The 16,309-nt window shown below is 34.4% G+C and overlaps 1 protein-coding gene across 1 annotated transcript; it reads left to right on the top strand.

The window, feature by feature from the left end:
• The first annotated feature begins 202 nt into the window (after positions 1-202).
• LOC106844057 (olfactory receptor 5M5) lies at positions 203-1,141 on the top strand. Its single transcript, XM_014861389.3, has one exon. It carries the CDS (start codon positions 203-205, stop codon positions 1,139-1,141), a length of 939 nt encoding a protein of 312 aa, XP_014716875.1.
• The last annotated feature ends 15,168 nt before the right edge of the window (positions 1,142-16,309 follow it).

Raw genomic sequence — 16,309 nt, forward strand, 5'->3', positions numbered from 1 at the left:
CCATGACGTTCTTAAAAGGCCCAGCTCCTACAGTCTCAGACTCCATGTAATAATAGCTATGTGTGAAAGTGACTAAGAGTGGAAGAAAAAGAGAGAAGGAGAATGAGAGAAAGAGAGAGAAGAAACATATGACGGGCTTCTCATTCACTTCTTAATTTTTCTTTTAAATTCATTTAAGTGAACAGTGATGATATCTAAGACAATGATCAGAAGAAATTCCACCTTGGTGACTGAATTTGTTCTCTTGGGATTAACGGATCGTCCAGAGCTTCAGCCCATCCTCTTCACGTTATTTCTGGCGATCTACTTGATCACCGTTGGGGGGAATCTTGGGATGTTGGTATTGATCAGAGTAGATTCACGCCTCCACACTCCCATGTACTTCTTTCTTGCCAGTCTGTCATGCTTGGATTTGTGTTATTCCACTAACGTGACTCCAAAGATGCTGGTGAACTTCTTATCAGAGAAGAAAACCATTTCTTACGTTGCTTGTTTAGTCCAGTGTTATTTTTTCATTGCCATGGTGATTACTGAATATTACATGTTAGCTGTAATGGCTTATGATAGATACATGGCCATCTGCAACCCTTTGCTTTACAGCAGCAAGATGTCCAAAGGGGTCTGTATTCGCCTCATTGCTGGTCCATATGTCTATGGGTTCCTTAGTGCTCTGTTGGAAACCATGTGGACGTACCGCTTGATCTTCTGTGGCCCTAATATCATTAATCACTTCTATTGTGCTGATCCACCCCTCATCCGACTCTCCTGTTCTGACACTTTTATTAAGGAGACATCCATGTTTGTGGTAGCAGGATTTAACCTCTCTAACTCCCTCCTCATAATCCTTATCTCCTATATCTTCATTCTCTTTGTCATCCTGAGGATGCATTCTGCTGAAGGCAGGCATAAAGCATTTTCCACCTGTGGGTCCCATTTGTTGTCAGTGACTGTGTTTTATGGGACCCTGTTCTGCATGTATGTTAGACCTCCCACAGACAAATCAGTGGAGCAGTCCAAAATCATTGCTGTTTTTTACACTTTTGTAAGCCCTATGTTGAACCCCATCATTTATAGTCTGAGGAACAAGGATGTGAAGCAAGCTTTTCAGAAATTGATCAGAAAAAATGTACATCTGAAGTAAAATTATACTGCATCTTTATCTGAAAATTAAATAAAATATATTTATGAGAACTGGAGCCAACTTTAATTGAATTTAAAGTTAATTTTAAATCCATGATGAAAAGCTATATTCTAACAAGAAAACATTAAAGACATAGGTAAAGAAGTCTGTAGTTTTACATGTGACATATGAGTACATTGTGTGTATAAAGTGTCGGAAGATATATATGTAGGTATAGTGGATAATTTCTCTTCCTCTACACACTTTCACATTTATAAGTTTATAAGATACTTTTAAATTATAAAAATTACACATTTTTATAGTAAAATATTTTGTCTCTAGAAGAATATTAAGTAAAAGAGGAAATATTTTCTTTTCCCTTTACCCCACCCTGATCTTCCAATCTCACTTCTCAAAGGTAACACTCTTAACAGTTTCTTGTGTTTTGAGAAAATTTCTATATGACTACTAACCAATGTCAGTAGACAATGGCTATATATGTACACATATACACAAAACTGTTAATACACATTTTGAGTGTCATGAGCTAATTTTTAGTAGTTTATAATTCTGTAGTAGTTACAGTGAATGGACTTTGATCCCATGGTTTAGAAAAATATGACCACAACTGCTGATGAGACTTACTGTAATCTCTAGCAGAGAGAGAAATTATGAGAACACCCCCATGTCCATGTCTGACATCCATTTATTTCCCCCCACTTGTAAGAGTCACTTTCAATAAGACACCCTCCTCCTTCTGCCATAACAGGAAACAAGAACCTTCAAACAATTATGTTTTTACATATTAACTCATGAGGCAGGCAAAGAATGGTTCTTACAAAGATACATCTTTTGCCCCAAAAGGAATTATGAAATCTGCAGAGTTTAATCAATGACATTCCAGCCTCTTGAGGTCTGAGATTGTTATGCCTTCCCTCATATCTGTTCATTAATCTATTTTTCAGGATAGGATAGATATTTACTGCTTGTAATATAGTTCAAAGTTTTCCCACAATTGTCCTTTGACATAATTAGTTATTATATATCTAATTTCAGAATTAAATATGTTGACTTATTTGTAATTGTTTTAATGCTAAAGGACGCAAATGATAAGAGAAAATTCAGTACAATTTGTTAAGTGCCATAATATAAGAAAATCAAGTGCTGATGCAACAGAGGAAGGAAGCAATTTATTCTGAGGAAAGTAGTTAATCTTATGATTGTACAAGACATGAACTTGTTCATCCTCTGTGAATCTGCTCCACCATAGCCATAGCCACTAGTAAAATGATACGTCAGACCAAGCAGGGTCTGAATAAAGCAAATATTAGAACTGATTTATGATCACATATGTAGATGTTACTTTCAATGAAAAACAAAAAGCCACAGAACTATAATAGTAATTTTCCCAATTGACACATTCTCAGTTACATTTCAAAGCTTCTTTTCTACCTTAGAGCACATTTTTGCTCAATATTTCCTGCAGAGTAACATTTCCATACTCATTAACTCTATATTATCCCATTCGATTTTTTCAACCTTTGTATTACTAAACGTTATTTAAATAATTTTATTTTTAAAGTCAGATTGCCTACAAATTCTGTGAAAACATATAAACAAACAACTATTTTTGTAACTTTTAATATTTAATTGTCTGTCAGATTCTACTCAAATACTTAGAAATCTATTACTATTTAAGAATACACACATATTCATTTATGTAAAATAAATCCGTTTATTATTCCAAATTTCCTGATTTCAGAGTCCATGTTTCTATCTTTACAGCCTAGCTTGGCACCAAATAAAGGTTCAATAATGATTTTAGCACTAAAAGTATAAGGGAGTATCCATTTTGAAAGTGAACAAAGTGTCTCCATTTTAGCATGTATTAGACAATGTCTTTGAGTGGACTAACAAATGACTCTGAGGAAATATATTAGTTATAAGCCAATGATACTGTTCAGAAATACAAATGACTCATCACGTCATTGACATTTATGACTGAAACTACCAATTCGAAGTCTATAGTTACACCCACCTGCACACAAGTTTAAGATGAAAGAGGAATTTCACCAAGTACTTACATGCATTGACTGGCTGGCTGGAATTACACCTCAGACATTCTATTTTTTTAGATCACATTGCATTGTACTGGACATAGAATAGGTATGTGCTCGTGAAATGCTTTTTTTATTAATGAATTATTTCAGTAGACCCTGGATTTTTACCTAAATTTAATAAATTCCTTTATCAATGATAAAGTCTCTGTTGAAGGATTTTATGACAGGCTTCTAAACCCTTGCTCTTCTCTTTTTTATTGTTAGCTCTATTGGATTCCATATTCATTGAACAAACTGAGCAATGTGATGATGGAAGAATCTGTAAGAAAATAAAGAGTATTTACTGCAACCCTAAGGAAAAATAATTACGAGAGAATATATTATATTTCTTTTCCCACATGTAAACGATCATGATTTCAATTGGTAGTTTTTTTTTGAGGAAAACTGATCCATTTTTACAAAATAAACAAATTTTTCAGAGATTGGTAATGCTATAAGGCTAACATTTTTATTCATATATGATATATTTTTCTTGGGAGTAGTGTATATCTGAAGAATGTTTAAACCCTCACACTCACACATGCACAAATGAATGAAAGAGAAAGAAAAAATAATGCTTAACAAAGCTCAGGTACTGTTTCACTATATGTTATTCCACTTAATCTGCCCACCAATACTATGTTTTTGACATTATAATATCTACTTTAAAGATGACCAGAGACTCACAGATTAATAATCAACCTAAAATCAGAGCTTAGAAGAGAGGTTAAAATCTGTCTGGCTTCAAAGCTTATTATTTTTTTTCCCTAATATAGTATACTTTTCCATTATACTTTGTTGATGGGAGAAGTGATGCAATGAATAAAACTCTCATTTTCTGTCTTCTAAAAATTTTGTTGATAAGGTAGTTGACAGCTACATGAACACTGAATGATGAAATCCATTATAATAAAATATCCTATTTTACAATGTATAGACAAATTTAACTTGTTCAGTGAAGTGAAATTTTGTAGTCAGATCTTCACTCCATCCTTTGTCAGCTAAATTAATAGTTAAAGAGCATGAACTATGGAATAAGATTTACTGAGTAAATTGCTCAACTTCTCTCTGCCTCAGTTCTCCTCTGTAAGATGAATATACAGTATGTCTCATAGGGAAGCTGTGTAGAAGAAATGGATTAATAAAATACATACATACTCTTTTTCATCCATAAACATGAGGAATCATCATAATGTGAATAATTTGAAAGGCTGAGATTTGATTGTGCTTTTATGATAGAATGCTTAAAATATCATGCGTTTTGTTCATCTTTATTAAGGGAAGGTGCTTATTTATTTAAACAACAGAGTAAAGTTTTGTAGATTAAATTTTAAAAGAATGTCCAATCAAGAGTCAAGAATAAGAGCTAAGTGACACTGCCAATCTTTGCCTTTGAAGTCTTGATTCATCTGTTTATGAATCATGTCTGTCTCACATTCCACAAGTAGATGTCCAATGGTAATTTCATTGTTGAGTTAATTTTCCTGAGTTTTAAAGAGTATTTTAGAAATGATGTGATGCTTTGAGGCATAAACTTCGAAAATCAGAATGCATGTGAAAATAGCCGTTGATTTGGAAATTGCAATATATTTAAAATCACTGTTTATTATGAGAACCTTACAGTGGGACATCTATTCTAATAGAATGGATGTTTCCTAGAAGACTTTCTCTGTTTAACGATCTTCATTACAGTCTGTTTCACTCTGGCAAGACTGTGTTGAAGACAAGTTGCCTCTTGCTTCACACCTCAACTAATAGAAATATCTTCATATGTTTGTGGTCACATGTTAAGTTAACTAAACTCAATACATACTTATTGAGGTCTATCAAAGGCAAGACACTGTAGGTTTTAAAAGCGATTAAATACATACCCACTGTCTATGCAGGGTGTTGCTTATTTATGTAGAAACTTTCGCAACTAGTTTATCATAAGATGTGTTGGGTAAGAGAAACAGTTGAAGTATTTTTTAGTTCTTTTTATGAGCAAAGAGGAAGAAAAAATTAATACTGACAAAGGATTTAGAGGTAGTTCTCCCAGAGGAGGTGACCATTGAGGTAGTATTTGGAAGTGGAGTAAAATTTCAAAGGATAGAGCAGTTCAAAGGCATTTCCCAAAGATGGAAACAGCTGATCAAAATATAATAGCTTGAATGTGCCTGGGATATCAATCATAAATAGGAAAGTGAAAAAAGATGAGGCTAAATAGTAAACTGGATCAAATGAGGAGGGAAGGGAATGCTTTGCTAGCATACTTAGACTTAATTTGATATAGATAGCAACCACTGGCATTTTTAAATCTGAGGAAACCTTGTCTTGAAAGACAGGATGCTGTGAAGAGCAATGACCTTCTTTTAACCAAGGTCAACAGTGACTGCATGAATGGCCACCTTTGTCAATCTGCCAAATAAGAGTCTTCTTCCCAAGCCATTTTTATTCCTCTCCAAGATTGTTAGCTCTTTGCTTCCATCTAGGAAGTGGATTTAGGAGTACCATATAAATTGGTTATTTATCTGTTTCTATTCCCTTGCTACCTTTTTGGGGCCCTATTTCTTTACATATTTAGTGTTGTGCTGCCCAATTCCTTGTTTTCAAAGTCCTAAAGAGCATCTTGAGAAATCGCCCTTATCTCCCAAATTGCGGAGTAGAAGCTGAGCCCCACTAAGCTCTTTGGAAGAAAACAAAGAAACAAAAAGAACTGTGTCTACTACACTCCCCAATAAACTATCTCACTATGTCTTTCATTTTCTTAATTTTATTGATATTAAGACATTTGGAAGGTAGAATATTTGAACTGAAAACGATCTAGAATATATATACTCATATTTTTAATAAGGAAGAAGCTGAAAGAATTCACCTAAAGATAACGGGCTACCCTGTGTAAACAATATTACTCACTGGAACTATACTCACTTTATTTAATTCTCTTTCTAGCCAAATGGTATAATGGATTTATTAGAAATTCCTTCCATGAATCTGGAAGGCATGGGCATTTTTGATTCATTGTAGTGGATTTTTAATCCTCTCATAAAATGAGATGATGTTTAACACATTTTTTGAAGTGAGATGAACTAACTATGAGGAAATCCATGAATGTCAATGGCTAAAGACAAGAGATTTGTAGTTAAGTCTGCTTTCTCATCTCAGCCAGGTCACTTAGTAGGTGGTTCAAATTGAGAAAACTGATTACCCTTTCTAAGGCTCAGTTCCTTCAACTGTATAATGGGTTTAACCAGAGATTCTTTTTATGAGTTTCTAATAATATTATACATGAGGAAGATGTTTAGTATGCTGAGTTTAATGAAAGTTAATTACTTTATTAATCAAATACATCAAAAGCACTTAACCACTAAGATATTCACCAACTATACAAAGCATGTCATGACGTAGGAAAGGAAAGTAAATTGTCTGCATGAGTTAGGTTTCTTCAATTGCTTTCATTAGCCCTTGGAGCTTTCTAAAACAAAAACAAAACAATATGTAGGAGCAAAAGAAAGTAGCTGTAAAAATGTCCCTTTTTTTCTAATTAATGTGTGATCACTGCAATGATACCATGTTGTAGAATATGGTCTTGCTGCATTGGTGACCAGTAAAATGAATGAGTAACTTACTTCCTTTTGAATGCAGCTCTTTGTGCTGAATAATGGAGGTTAGTGAGGAAGAATGGTGCCCAGCAATGCATGGCAAGTAGTAGACAAGGTCACTATGAAAATAGATGAAGAAGAAACCACAGAAGAGATGCTTAAGCAATTCCTAACTTCCAAGTTAAAAGTTCCTGAGCTATTTCAAGGAACTTTTAATTGGCAGAATTGATTGCCTCATCTCAGTTTTTTTGAAATGCCCTAGGGAAAAGGGAAAACATTCATAAACACAAGCAACAATTTCCCTCACTTATTTTTGAAAGCCCATTGGTTTTTCTACTTCTTACAGGTAGGGTTGCCTACTTTGTGTGTGTTAGTAACTAGCCAACATATTACTATCTACACTTGGAATCAAATGTTTCATTTGATAGGAGTAAGTGCGTGGTTAGAAATAATTAAATGACTACATAGAAAGGATTACGGTTCATTTTAGGAAAAGTACCAATTCTCATAATTAGAGAATTTTTATTTCTTTTAAACAGTAAAGAATGGGAATTCAAAAACTAAAAATTTCTTGTCATGTCCTTATATGCCTCACAGATGTTCAGATATTTACATACATTATAACTTCTAAAATCCTCACAGAAAATCTCTGAGAGAACATTTTTAAGGTAAGAATCCTGAGGTTCATATAGATTAAGTTGTGTGCAATTGTAGACATCATATGGAACACAGCTGTAATTGTTCAAATCCAATCTGCCCTGTTCCAAACCAACAGGTTGATTTTGTGAGATGAATATTAATATTAAGGATACTAGAAACATTTTAGCACAAAATTAAAACACAAAGATATCTTGGTAGAACATTATTAATGAAGGTAAGACATAAGAATCAGGCATGAAAACATAGAAGGGCACAACACGATGTTTCAATGTTCTCTGGTAAGAGACGAGAAAAAGATAGTGAGACACATAACCACATGAAAATACGTGCAAACACATCGAAGCAAAAGGTAAGCTTCTCAGAATAACATGGGGAGGATAATACGGAATTCTTGAAGTCATTCCTGGAAAGAAGAGATAGAGGTGAGAAATAGGAGTGGGAGAAGAAATTAGAGAAGCGAGAGATGTGTTCTTAAGCTAGGTACTAAGGTCTGTAGAATAGACAGTGGAAAAACCCTCTGTGGTTAGGGTACAGGTGGGGAATTTAAAGAATAAATATGTCTAATGTTTAAAATTCATTTTTTATTCTTTTTTCACCGAATTCTTTCTTTTACCTGCATTCCATAGAATTGCAAGGTGTTTGTGTGTGTATTTATGTACATTTTGGTTTCTAAATGACATTGAATGGATGGAAAGGAAGTTTAAGACAATTTTACAAGGTCTTGAGAGGCTAGCATCAGTGTTATCTAAGCATTGTCATCATAATTTTTAAGTCACAGCATGATCCTCGGGCATAATTTCTGAGGGATTAATTAAATTCTAAATAATTTTAACTTGATATTGTTTTATCTTATATAATAGTCAACATTATAGTAATCTTGAGCAGTCATCTTTTTTCTTTTATTTGAGCACTGATCTTATAGGTTTGTATTAGTTGGTAAGGATTTCAATTTCTGCAAGACCAAAACAAAATAATAGTTAAATCAGAAGTTTAATTCTCATTTATATAAAATTCTGTGCTGGTATTTGAGTTCAGCATTGCCACAATTTTAGGAATTTTGATTTATTGACTCTTGTTTTTCTGTCTTCTCATCCATATCACCAAGAATATCTCATCACTACATCCATATTACAGCCAGTGGGAGGTGGAAAAGTGGAGGAGGGGGACAAGTCTATGTTGTAAAGGGATAGATAAAAATTGTTTACTTTCTTTCATTACATTCTCTTAGAGAGAACCTACTGTTTTGTTGTAGCAAATCTAGTTTGACAATAAATAATGAAAAGGAATGTTTTGTGGTTTCTTTATTATATTTATTTTGCCTTTGCTTTGTTTTTTAAGTGCTGTCTCACAAAGACCAACTGTGGTTTCAAGGAGCAAACACTAATGCGGATATGAGGGAGGTACGACTTCTAGCTCAGGTTCTGTCAAATCCAGTCTGTGGCTCTGTGCTGTCATTTTGCTCTTTGATCTGTTTTCATTAGTATAGATGAATATGCCGGACTAAGTCACTTCTGTGGTCTTATTCAAGTCTGAATTAGCTTCTGCAAAGTTTATTGAATTAACTGAAAAAATATTAGAAGAGTTTTTGAAAACTCTCCCGTACTCTTCATTGGTTCCCATTCATGCTAAAAGATTTGCATTTGTGCAACTTTTCAAAAATTTCTCTTTATTTCCCTTTTTTCTCCAATATCATCTAGTCATTCTAAAATAGGAAGCACTGACTTTTTACATCTTACAAAGAATTAATTAACGTGTATCTTTTAAATTTTCCATTAGTGCCCTTTTACAAAGAACCTAAGAAATCGTATCTGGTATGGCTTGGAAGAAATGATTGTTATCAGGAAAAGAACTTCTAGTACAAGGTCTCAACTTCGAATTAAGTTATCTGGTAAATTCTTTTAGATAAGTGGTGAGTGTTTGTTTTTTGGCATTGAGTGCAAAATCTGAGATGAAAAAAACAATGTAAGGTTAAGTGAATTGTGGAAAAAAGACAAAGTAGAATTGGTGATGGGTAAGAAATGTAATGACAGAAACCAAAAAGAGAAATAGACAAAGAGAATAGGAAGATAATTAGAAAAGGAAAAGACGTGAACCTGACAAGTGACCAAGAACAAGAGCCAGTCTGAGTGTGCTTACGAACGTTTATTATCCCACCAATCCCGAAATCCCTTCCCCAAAACCACCACTTCCTTCTTATCTGCATAATATGGTGGTATTTTAAATTTTTTCTCAAATTGATATTTGTTGTTAAAATTACTCTGAATATATCATTAGTCATACTTGAATCATATTATGAGTAAACTATGAAAATTGCTAATACTAATTTCTAACACTATGAGTGATACTGTGAATGCAATTCTCTTCTTGCACAATTACTGGATTTTCACAGAGTTAATAGTTATCCGTACTTGTTTTTCTTTTAGTATCTACTTTTCCCCAAACTCCCACAGAACTGAAACACAACTCTTACAGAGACAACCAATAGATGATCTATAATTTCCACATTTTCTCCCTGGAGCTCTTTTGTCCACCTGTTGGATTCTGCACTGCTTGCTCTCTAGGTCTGTTGCAGAGCTGTGATTTGGAGATAGTAATTGCTACCACTGATTTCAAATGTTTTATTCATTGATCTTATGTGATTACTGGGAAATATGTTGCGAACTGGAGTTTCAGTGATAAATAAGACAAAAAAGCCCTTTACTGCATTTTAGGCTGGAGGTCAGATAGCAAGGCATCTAAACAAATAGATAAAAATTTCAGATATTGGTAAGTGTCATGAAGAAGTCAAAGTCAGACAATAGAAGACAATGACTTGGCAGCATCAGAAGTGAGGGTTGTACTAATGTGTCAACTTCAATGGATTAGAAAGGACTCTTGGAGAAGGTGACATTTGAATTGAAGCCTAAATGATCACAAGAAGGTAAACATATACAGAGCTTTGGAAAGTGTAACCAGGAAAATCCATAACAAGTACAAAGTTTCATGGATGAAGCCTGGCCTGTTGGAGTAGCAGAAAGAAAGGACATGTGGCTGGAACCTAATAAATGGGAGAAGCAATAGGAAGAGTTGATGCCAGGAAAGTGGTTCCTTTATTTATTGGATGGTGCTGCAGACTCCTGTAGTTAACAAGGCAAATGGATTGCAACATTTTTCTTTGATTTCCACATTTCTGTTGCTGCCACCTGATGTGTGGCCAATATTCCCGTAGGTTTGACAGAATGAGATGTTGTAATTTGGTTGATAAAATTCTTAAAAAAAATATATATATATTTTCTTTGGTTAGCAAAGATAATTTCAGTGAACACTTAATGGACTTTTCTTCTATCCAATTCGAAGTTCCCTCCACACTTTCCTTTACCTTTATAATTTAAAACTTAGCCAAAGCATTATACCTTCAGGAAGTCTTCCTGAATGCTTTCAGGCTGTGTAGGTACCACATTATGGTTCATCCATGAGTTTACCATTCTACCATTGAATTTATAACGTGGTAATAAGTATATTTATATGCATCTGTTTCTTCCACTATTCTACAAAGTTTTTAAAGGAAGGGACTATCTTATCATTTTTTTATCTTTACTACCTTAGTATAGCGTCTGGTAAAGAGGCCATGTTCAACTTATTTTCTTTTGAAAGAGTAAGAATTTACCAATCTCTTCCTCTTTCTGCCTTTGCCTTTGTCTATGGCCAATTACAGATTATTCTCTGTGACTATGCCTTTTCTCATCCTAATGTAATCGATGCAGAATAATAGATGATTGATTTCATTTAGTAAAATCATATTGAAGCTCTTTGTCATAAATATACATTACAAGCCTATTGAGGGAAATTCTTTCTGAGCGGGAATTTGAGACTATAATTTTAATGGCACCAGACAGAAATGATCACACAGTATATGTCCATTTTCATTGAATATAAATGGGTGAAAGTGAATGCTGAACCATAGTGAAAAGATTTAAGGAAACTAAACTGAATAATATAAGTAACAATGCTTTTTCCTTGAGATCCACTCATAATTATACAGTACATTTGGGAAACAATTTATAGGCAGAAGGGTCTCCACTCCTGCTCAGGCAGGGAAGATGATTGGTGGAAATCACCTGACAGGCATTTTCTTAAGCCAAGAAATATCCAACCCTGGAAAGGAATACACTCTCTTCGTGCTCTTTACAATTCTGTCCTCATCAAGAAAGCCTTGACTGTTAACAAAAGCATAAGTCCATAAATTCCTTTATGTAGGTGAATAATAATTTTGTATGCTTCTTTTTCATTGCCATCCCAAGATTCATGCAACCTGAATTTAAATTTTCTGATCTGAATTAAAATATTCTCTTCAGCTCCTTGTCTACTGAAAACAAAACAAAAAACTCTTCACATTGAGGTAGAGTGGTTTGGTGGGTATAGGACTGGTTTTGGATTTATTCAGATCTGACTCTGAATCTCAGTTTTACTATTTGTTTCTCAGTTGGGGAAGCTTAGAGAAGTTTCCCCTCAGGATCAGTTTATTCAACGGCAAAATATGGTCATCTCAGGGGATTGTTGAGAATATCAACTATTATTTGTAAGCTACCTTTTCCTCAATTACATTTTGAGGGAAATGTACTCTGAGTTCAATTTCAGACTTACTTTTAGAAAACTTGCTAACATGAGAGGAGTGATAGGAACAACAAATTAAATGTGTTATTTAGTCATCCATATATTTAACAAGTTCTTGTTGATTATTGTCTATTTCAGGCACTGTTGTCATTGATATTTATCAGTCTCTTCTAATTGTCACATTCTATGATTTTTAATCTGGAAATTAATCATTTATACATAGATTTGAAACCAGAAGTTCAAAGAAATCATCTCTTCCTTAACTGTAAAATGAAATGATATTGTGTCTATTTCATAGCATTATTTTTGGAATTCAATAAGATCATATATGGAAAGTATCCAAATATGGTGCATGAAATATAAGAATCCAACGAATATCACTATTGTTGTTGTGTTGCTATACCTTCAAGCAGAAAATTAATCAGATCTATTAATTTTATTTTTATTCTTAGGGCAAGTAAAAAATGAAGTGCTCTTACACTGCTATTCTGAGTCTGCTCATAGGATGTAAGAAATTTTATACAGCCTCTGACAAATTCTCTGTTAATGACGTTTGCTAATGTCAAAATTGTACCATGGAAAAAAGAGTATTAAGATGTAAACTTCAGGGATTAGTGTCAAGACGGTGGTGTAGGAGGACTCTGAACTCACTTCTTCCCAACAATTTACACACTATTTACAACTATTTACAAGTACCACTACAAAAAAACCAATTTACGACTATTCTTGGAACAAGAATAGTTGGCCCATCCAACAGCAAGTGCTCAGGCAACTTGTAGACCTGTAAAGACTGTGTGTCTGTATCCTATGCAGGCAGGTGAGTGGGTCCATCTTTGCAGGGCGGGACATGTGTGAGGAATGCATGGAGTGTGCGGGGCATTGGTGGAGTGTGTGATGGTCTCTGTAATGGGGAAACTGGTGCTCAGGACTGTGTTGATGGTAGGTTTGGACATGCAGGCCATGGGACTTGTCTGATGCAGAAGACTTGTGTTTCTCAAACAGCCTCACAGGGGATTGGGCCTACCTCACAAAGACTGAAACAATTATGTGCTCCCATTCCTAGGACCAGCTCCACTCAGCAGCAATCCTGAGAGAGCTGACAACAGCCTTGCAGGCTGGAGGCCTACTGTAATTGTAAGACCCTGAGCCTAGCACCCAACTACACAGGGGGCCTACTCACTTAAGAGAAAAACTACAGCAGTAATGTACTTTAGACCTTGAAGCCAACTGTTCTGGTGCTCCCTAAACCTGATAAAATGAGTGAAGGGTCAATAGCAGCCGTATGTAGCTGAGAATTACATCCAGCTGGTGAGAGGAACAGCCTCGCCTCCATGGGCACCTGCAGCAAAAGCAACCTTGCAACAACAGAAGGACACATGTAGGCCATACAAGGGTCACTCCTGGAACATTTTGAACAGGTGACGAGAGGGAAGCACACTGCTGTGCTTCATAAGACATCTCTTACATAAGGCCACATCGCCAGGATCAGGAGATTAACTGACCCACCTGCTACATAGATATAAGCACAGAGAAAGAGGCAAAATGAGGAAGCAAAGGAATACCTTCCAACTAAGGCAACAAGACAAAACCCCAGGAGAAGAACTAAATGAAATAAGCAGTCTACCTGACAAAGAGTTCAAACAAAAAGTCATAAGGATGCTCACTGATCTTGGGAGAATAATGGATGAACTCAGTGAGAAACAATTGAACAAAGAATTGAAAAATGTAAAAAATATTAAAAAATGAAAAAAAATTGGAGATGAAGAATACATACTGGAAATGAAAAATTCACTAGAGGGACTCAATAGTAGAGTAGATGATACAGAAGAATGGATCAGCAACCTGGATGAAAGACTAGAGGAAATCACACATGCTGAACAGAAAAAAATAAAAAAGAATTAAAAAGATGAGAATAGTCTAAGGGAGATTTGGGACAACATCAAGCACACAAACACTTGTATTATAGGTGTCTAAGAAGGAGAAGAGGGAGACAAAGGGGCAGAGAATCTGTTTGAAGAAATAATAGTTCAAAACTTTCCTAAGCTAAGGAAGGAAACAGACTTCCAGGCACAGGAAGCACAGACAGCACCAAAAAGGATAAACGCGAAGAGGCCCAAGCAAAGACACATTATAATTAAAATGTTCAAAATTAAAGATGAAGAGATAATCCTAAAAGTCACAAAAGAAAGGCAACAAGTGCTATACAAAGGAAACCCCATAAGGCTATCAGTGACTTCTCAGCAGAAACCTTATAGGCTAGAATGGAGTGGCATAATATACTTAAAGTATATTTAGGAAAGGAAAAACCCCACAGCTAAAAATACTCTACCTGGCTAGGTTATCTTTCAGAATGGAAAGAGTGATAAAGAGTTTCCCAGACAAGCAAAAATTAAAGGAGTTTATCACCAAGAAAACAGCCTTACAAGAAATTCTAATGGGACTTATTTAAGTGGGAAAGAGAAGATCACAATCAGGAATAAGGAAATTATCAAAAAAAAAAAAAAACAATGAAATCACTGGTAAAGGTAAAAATAGAGTAAAGGTAGCAGATCAACCAACTACAAGGTTATATGAAGGTCAAATGACAAAAGTATTAAAACTATCAGTTTCAATGCTATGAGGGTAAGGGATACACAAACACAAAAAGAGAGGTTAGATATGATATCAAAAACATAAAATGTGGGAGGAGGGGAGTAAAAGAGAATAGTTTTCAGAAAGAGGTCAAACTAAAGAGACCATCAACTTATTATTGCTATATACGTAGGTTATTATATGCAAAGCTCATGGGAATCACAAGCCAGAAACCTATAATAAAGACACAAATAACTAAGAGAAAGAAAACCAAACATAATACTAAAGAAAGCCATCAAACCACAAGGGAAGAGAGCAAGAGAAGAATGGCACAGAGAGGAATTGCTAAAACATTCAGAAAAAAGATAACAAAAGGGCAATAAGAGCATACGTATCAATAGCTACTTTAAATTTCAATGGACTAAATGGCAGATCAATCCAACAAATTAATATTACACTTGCAGTAACTATCTATACACCCAGTGTAGGAGCATCTAAATATATAATATTTAGAATAGGAAAATATAATATTTAGAAATAGGAAAAATAGACAGCAACACAATAATAGTAGAGGACTTTAACAAATATTAATTTGTTGGATTGTCCCATTTATCATTATGTAGTGCCTTTCTTTGTTTCTTGTTCTCTTGTTATAGTTTTTGTTTTAAAGTCTTTTTGGCCTAAGTATCACTACCCCAGCTTTCTCTTCATTGCCATTTGCATGGAGTATATTGTTCCATCCCTTCACTTTCAGTTTATGAGTGTCTTTAGGTTTGGAATGAATATATTACCCAAACAGAAGATAAACATTAAACAACACATTAGATGAGATGTACTTTGTAGATATATACAGAAGATTCCATCCAAAAACCAAAGAATACACATTATGTTAAAAATCATATTGAACATTCTCCAGGATTGATCACATATTAGACCATAAAACAAGTCTCAATAAGTTTAAGAAGATTGAAATAATGCCAAACATCTTTTCTGAGCACAAAGTATGAAACTTGAAATCAACTTCCAGATAAGCCACAAATATGTGGAGATTAAAGAAAATGCTATTTAACAATGATTTGGTCAAGGAAGAAATTAAAAGAGAAATCAAAAAATACCTGGAGACAAATGAAAATGAAAATATGACATGTCAAAATTTATGGGATACGGCAAGAGTAGTTCTAAGAGGAAAGTTTATAGCAGTACAGGCCTACCTCAACATAAAAGAAAAATCTCAAATAAACAATCTAACACTGCATCTAAAGGAACTGGAAAATGAAGAACAAACAAAGCCCCAAATGAGCAAAAGGAAGGAAATAATAAAAATCAGAGCAGAATTAAATCAAATAGAGACTAAAAAAACAATAGATAAAAATCAATGAAATGAAGAGCTGGTTCTTTGAAAAGCTAAATAAAATTGACAAACTTTTAGCTAGACTCCCCATGAAAAGAATAGAGAAGTCTCAAATAAATAAAATGGGAAGTGAAAGAGGAGAAATTACAGTGGACACCTCAGAAATACAAAAGATCATGAGAGAATACTACAAAAAGTGATATGCCAACAAATAGGATAATTGAGAAGAAATGGATAAATTCTTAAAACGATACAAACTTCCAAAACTGAATCAAGAATAGAGAATTTGAATAGACCAATCACCAGTAAGAAAATCAAAACAGTAATTTAAAAC

The sequence above is a fragment of the Equus asinus genome, chromosome 17 (genome assembly GCF_041296235.1).
Source record: "Equus asinus isolate D_3611 breed Donkey chromosome 17, EquAss-T2T_v2, whole genome shotgun sequence".
Classification (NCBI taxonomy): Eukaryota; Metazoa; Chordata; class Mammalia; order Perissodactyla; family Equidae; genus Equus; species Equus asinus.

Coding starts and splice junctions, on each gene's coding strand:
- LOC106844057 (XM_014861389.3), top strand. CDS start 203: ATGATCAGAAGAAATTCCACCTTGGTGACTGAATTTGTTCTCTTGGGA.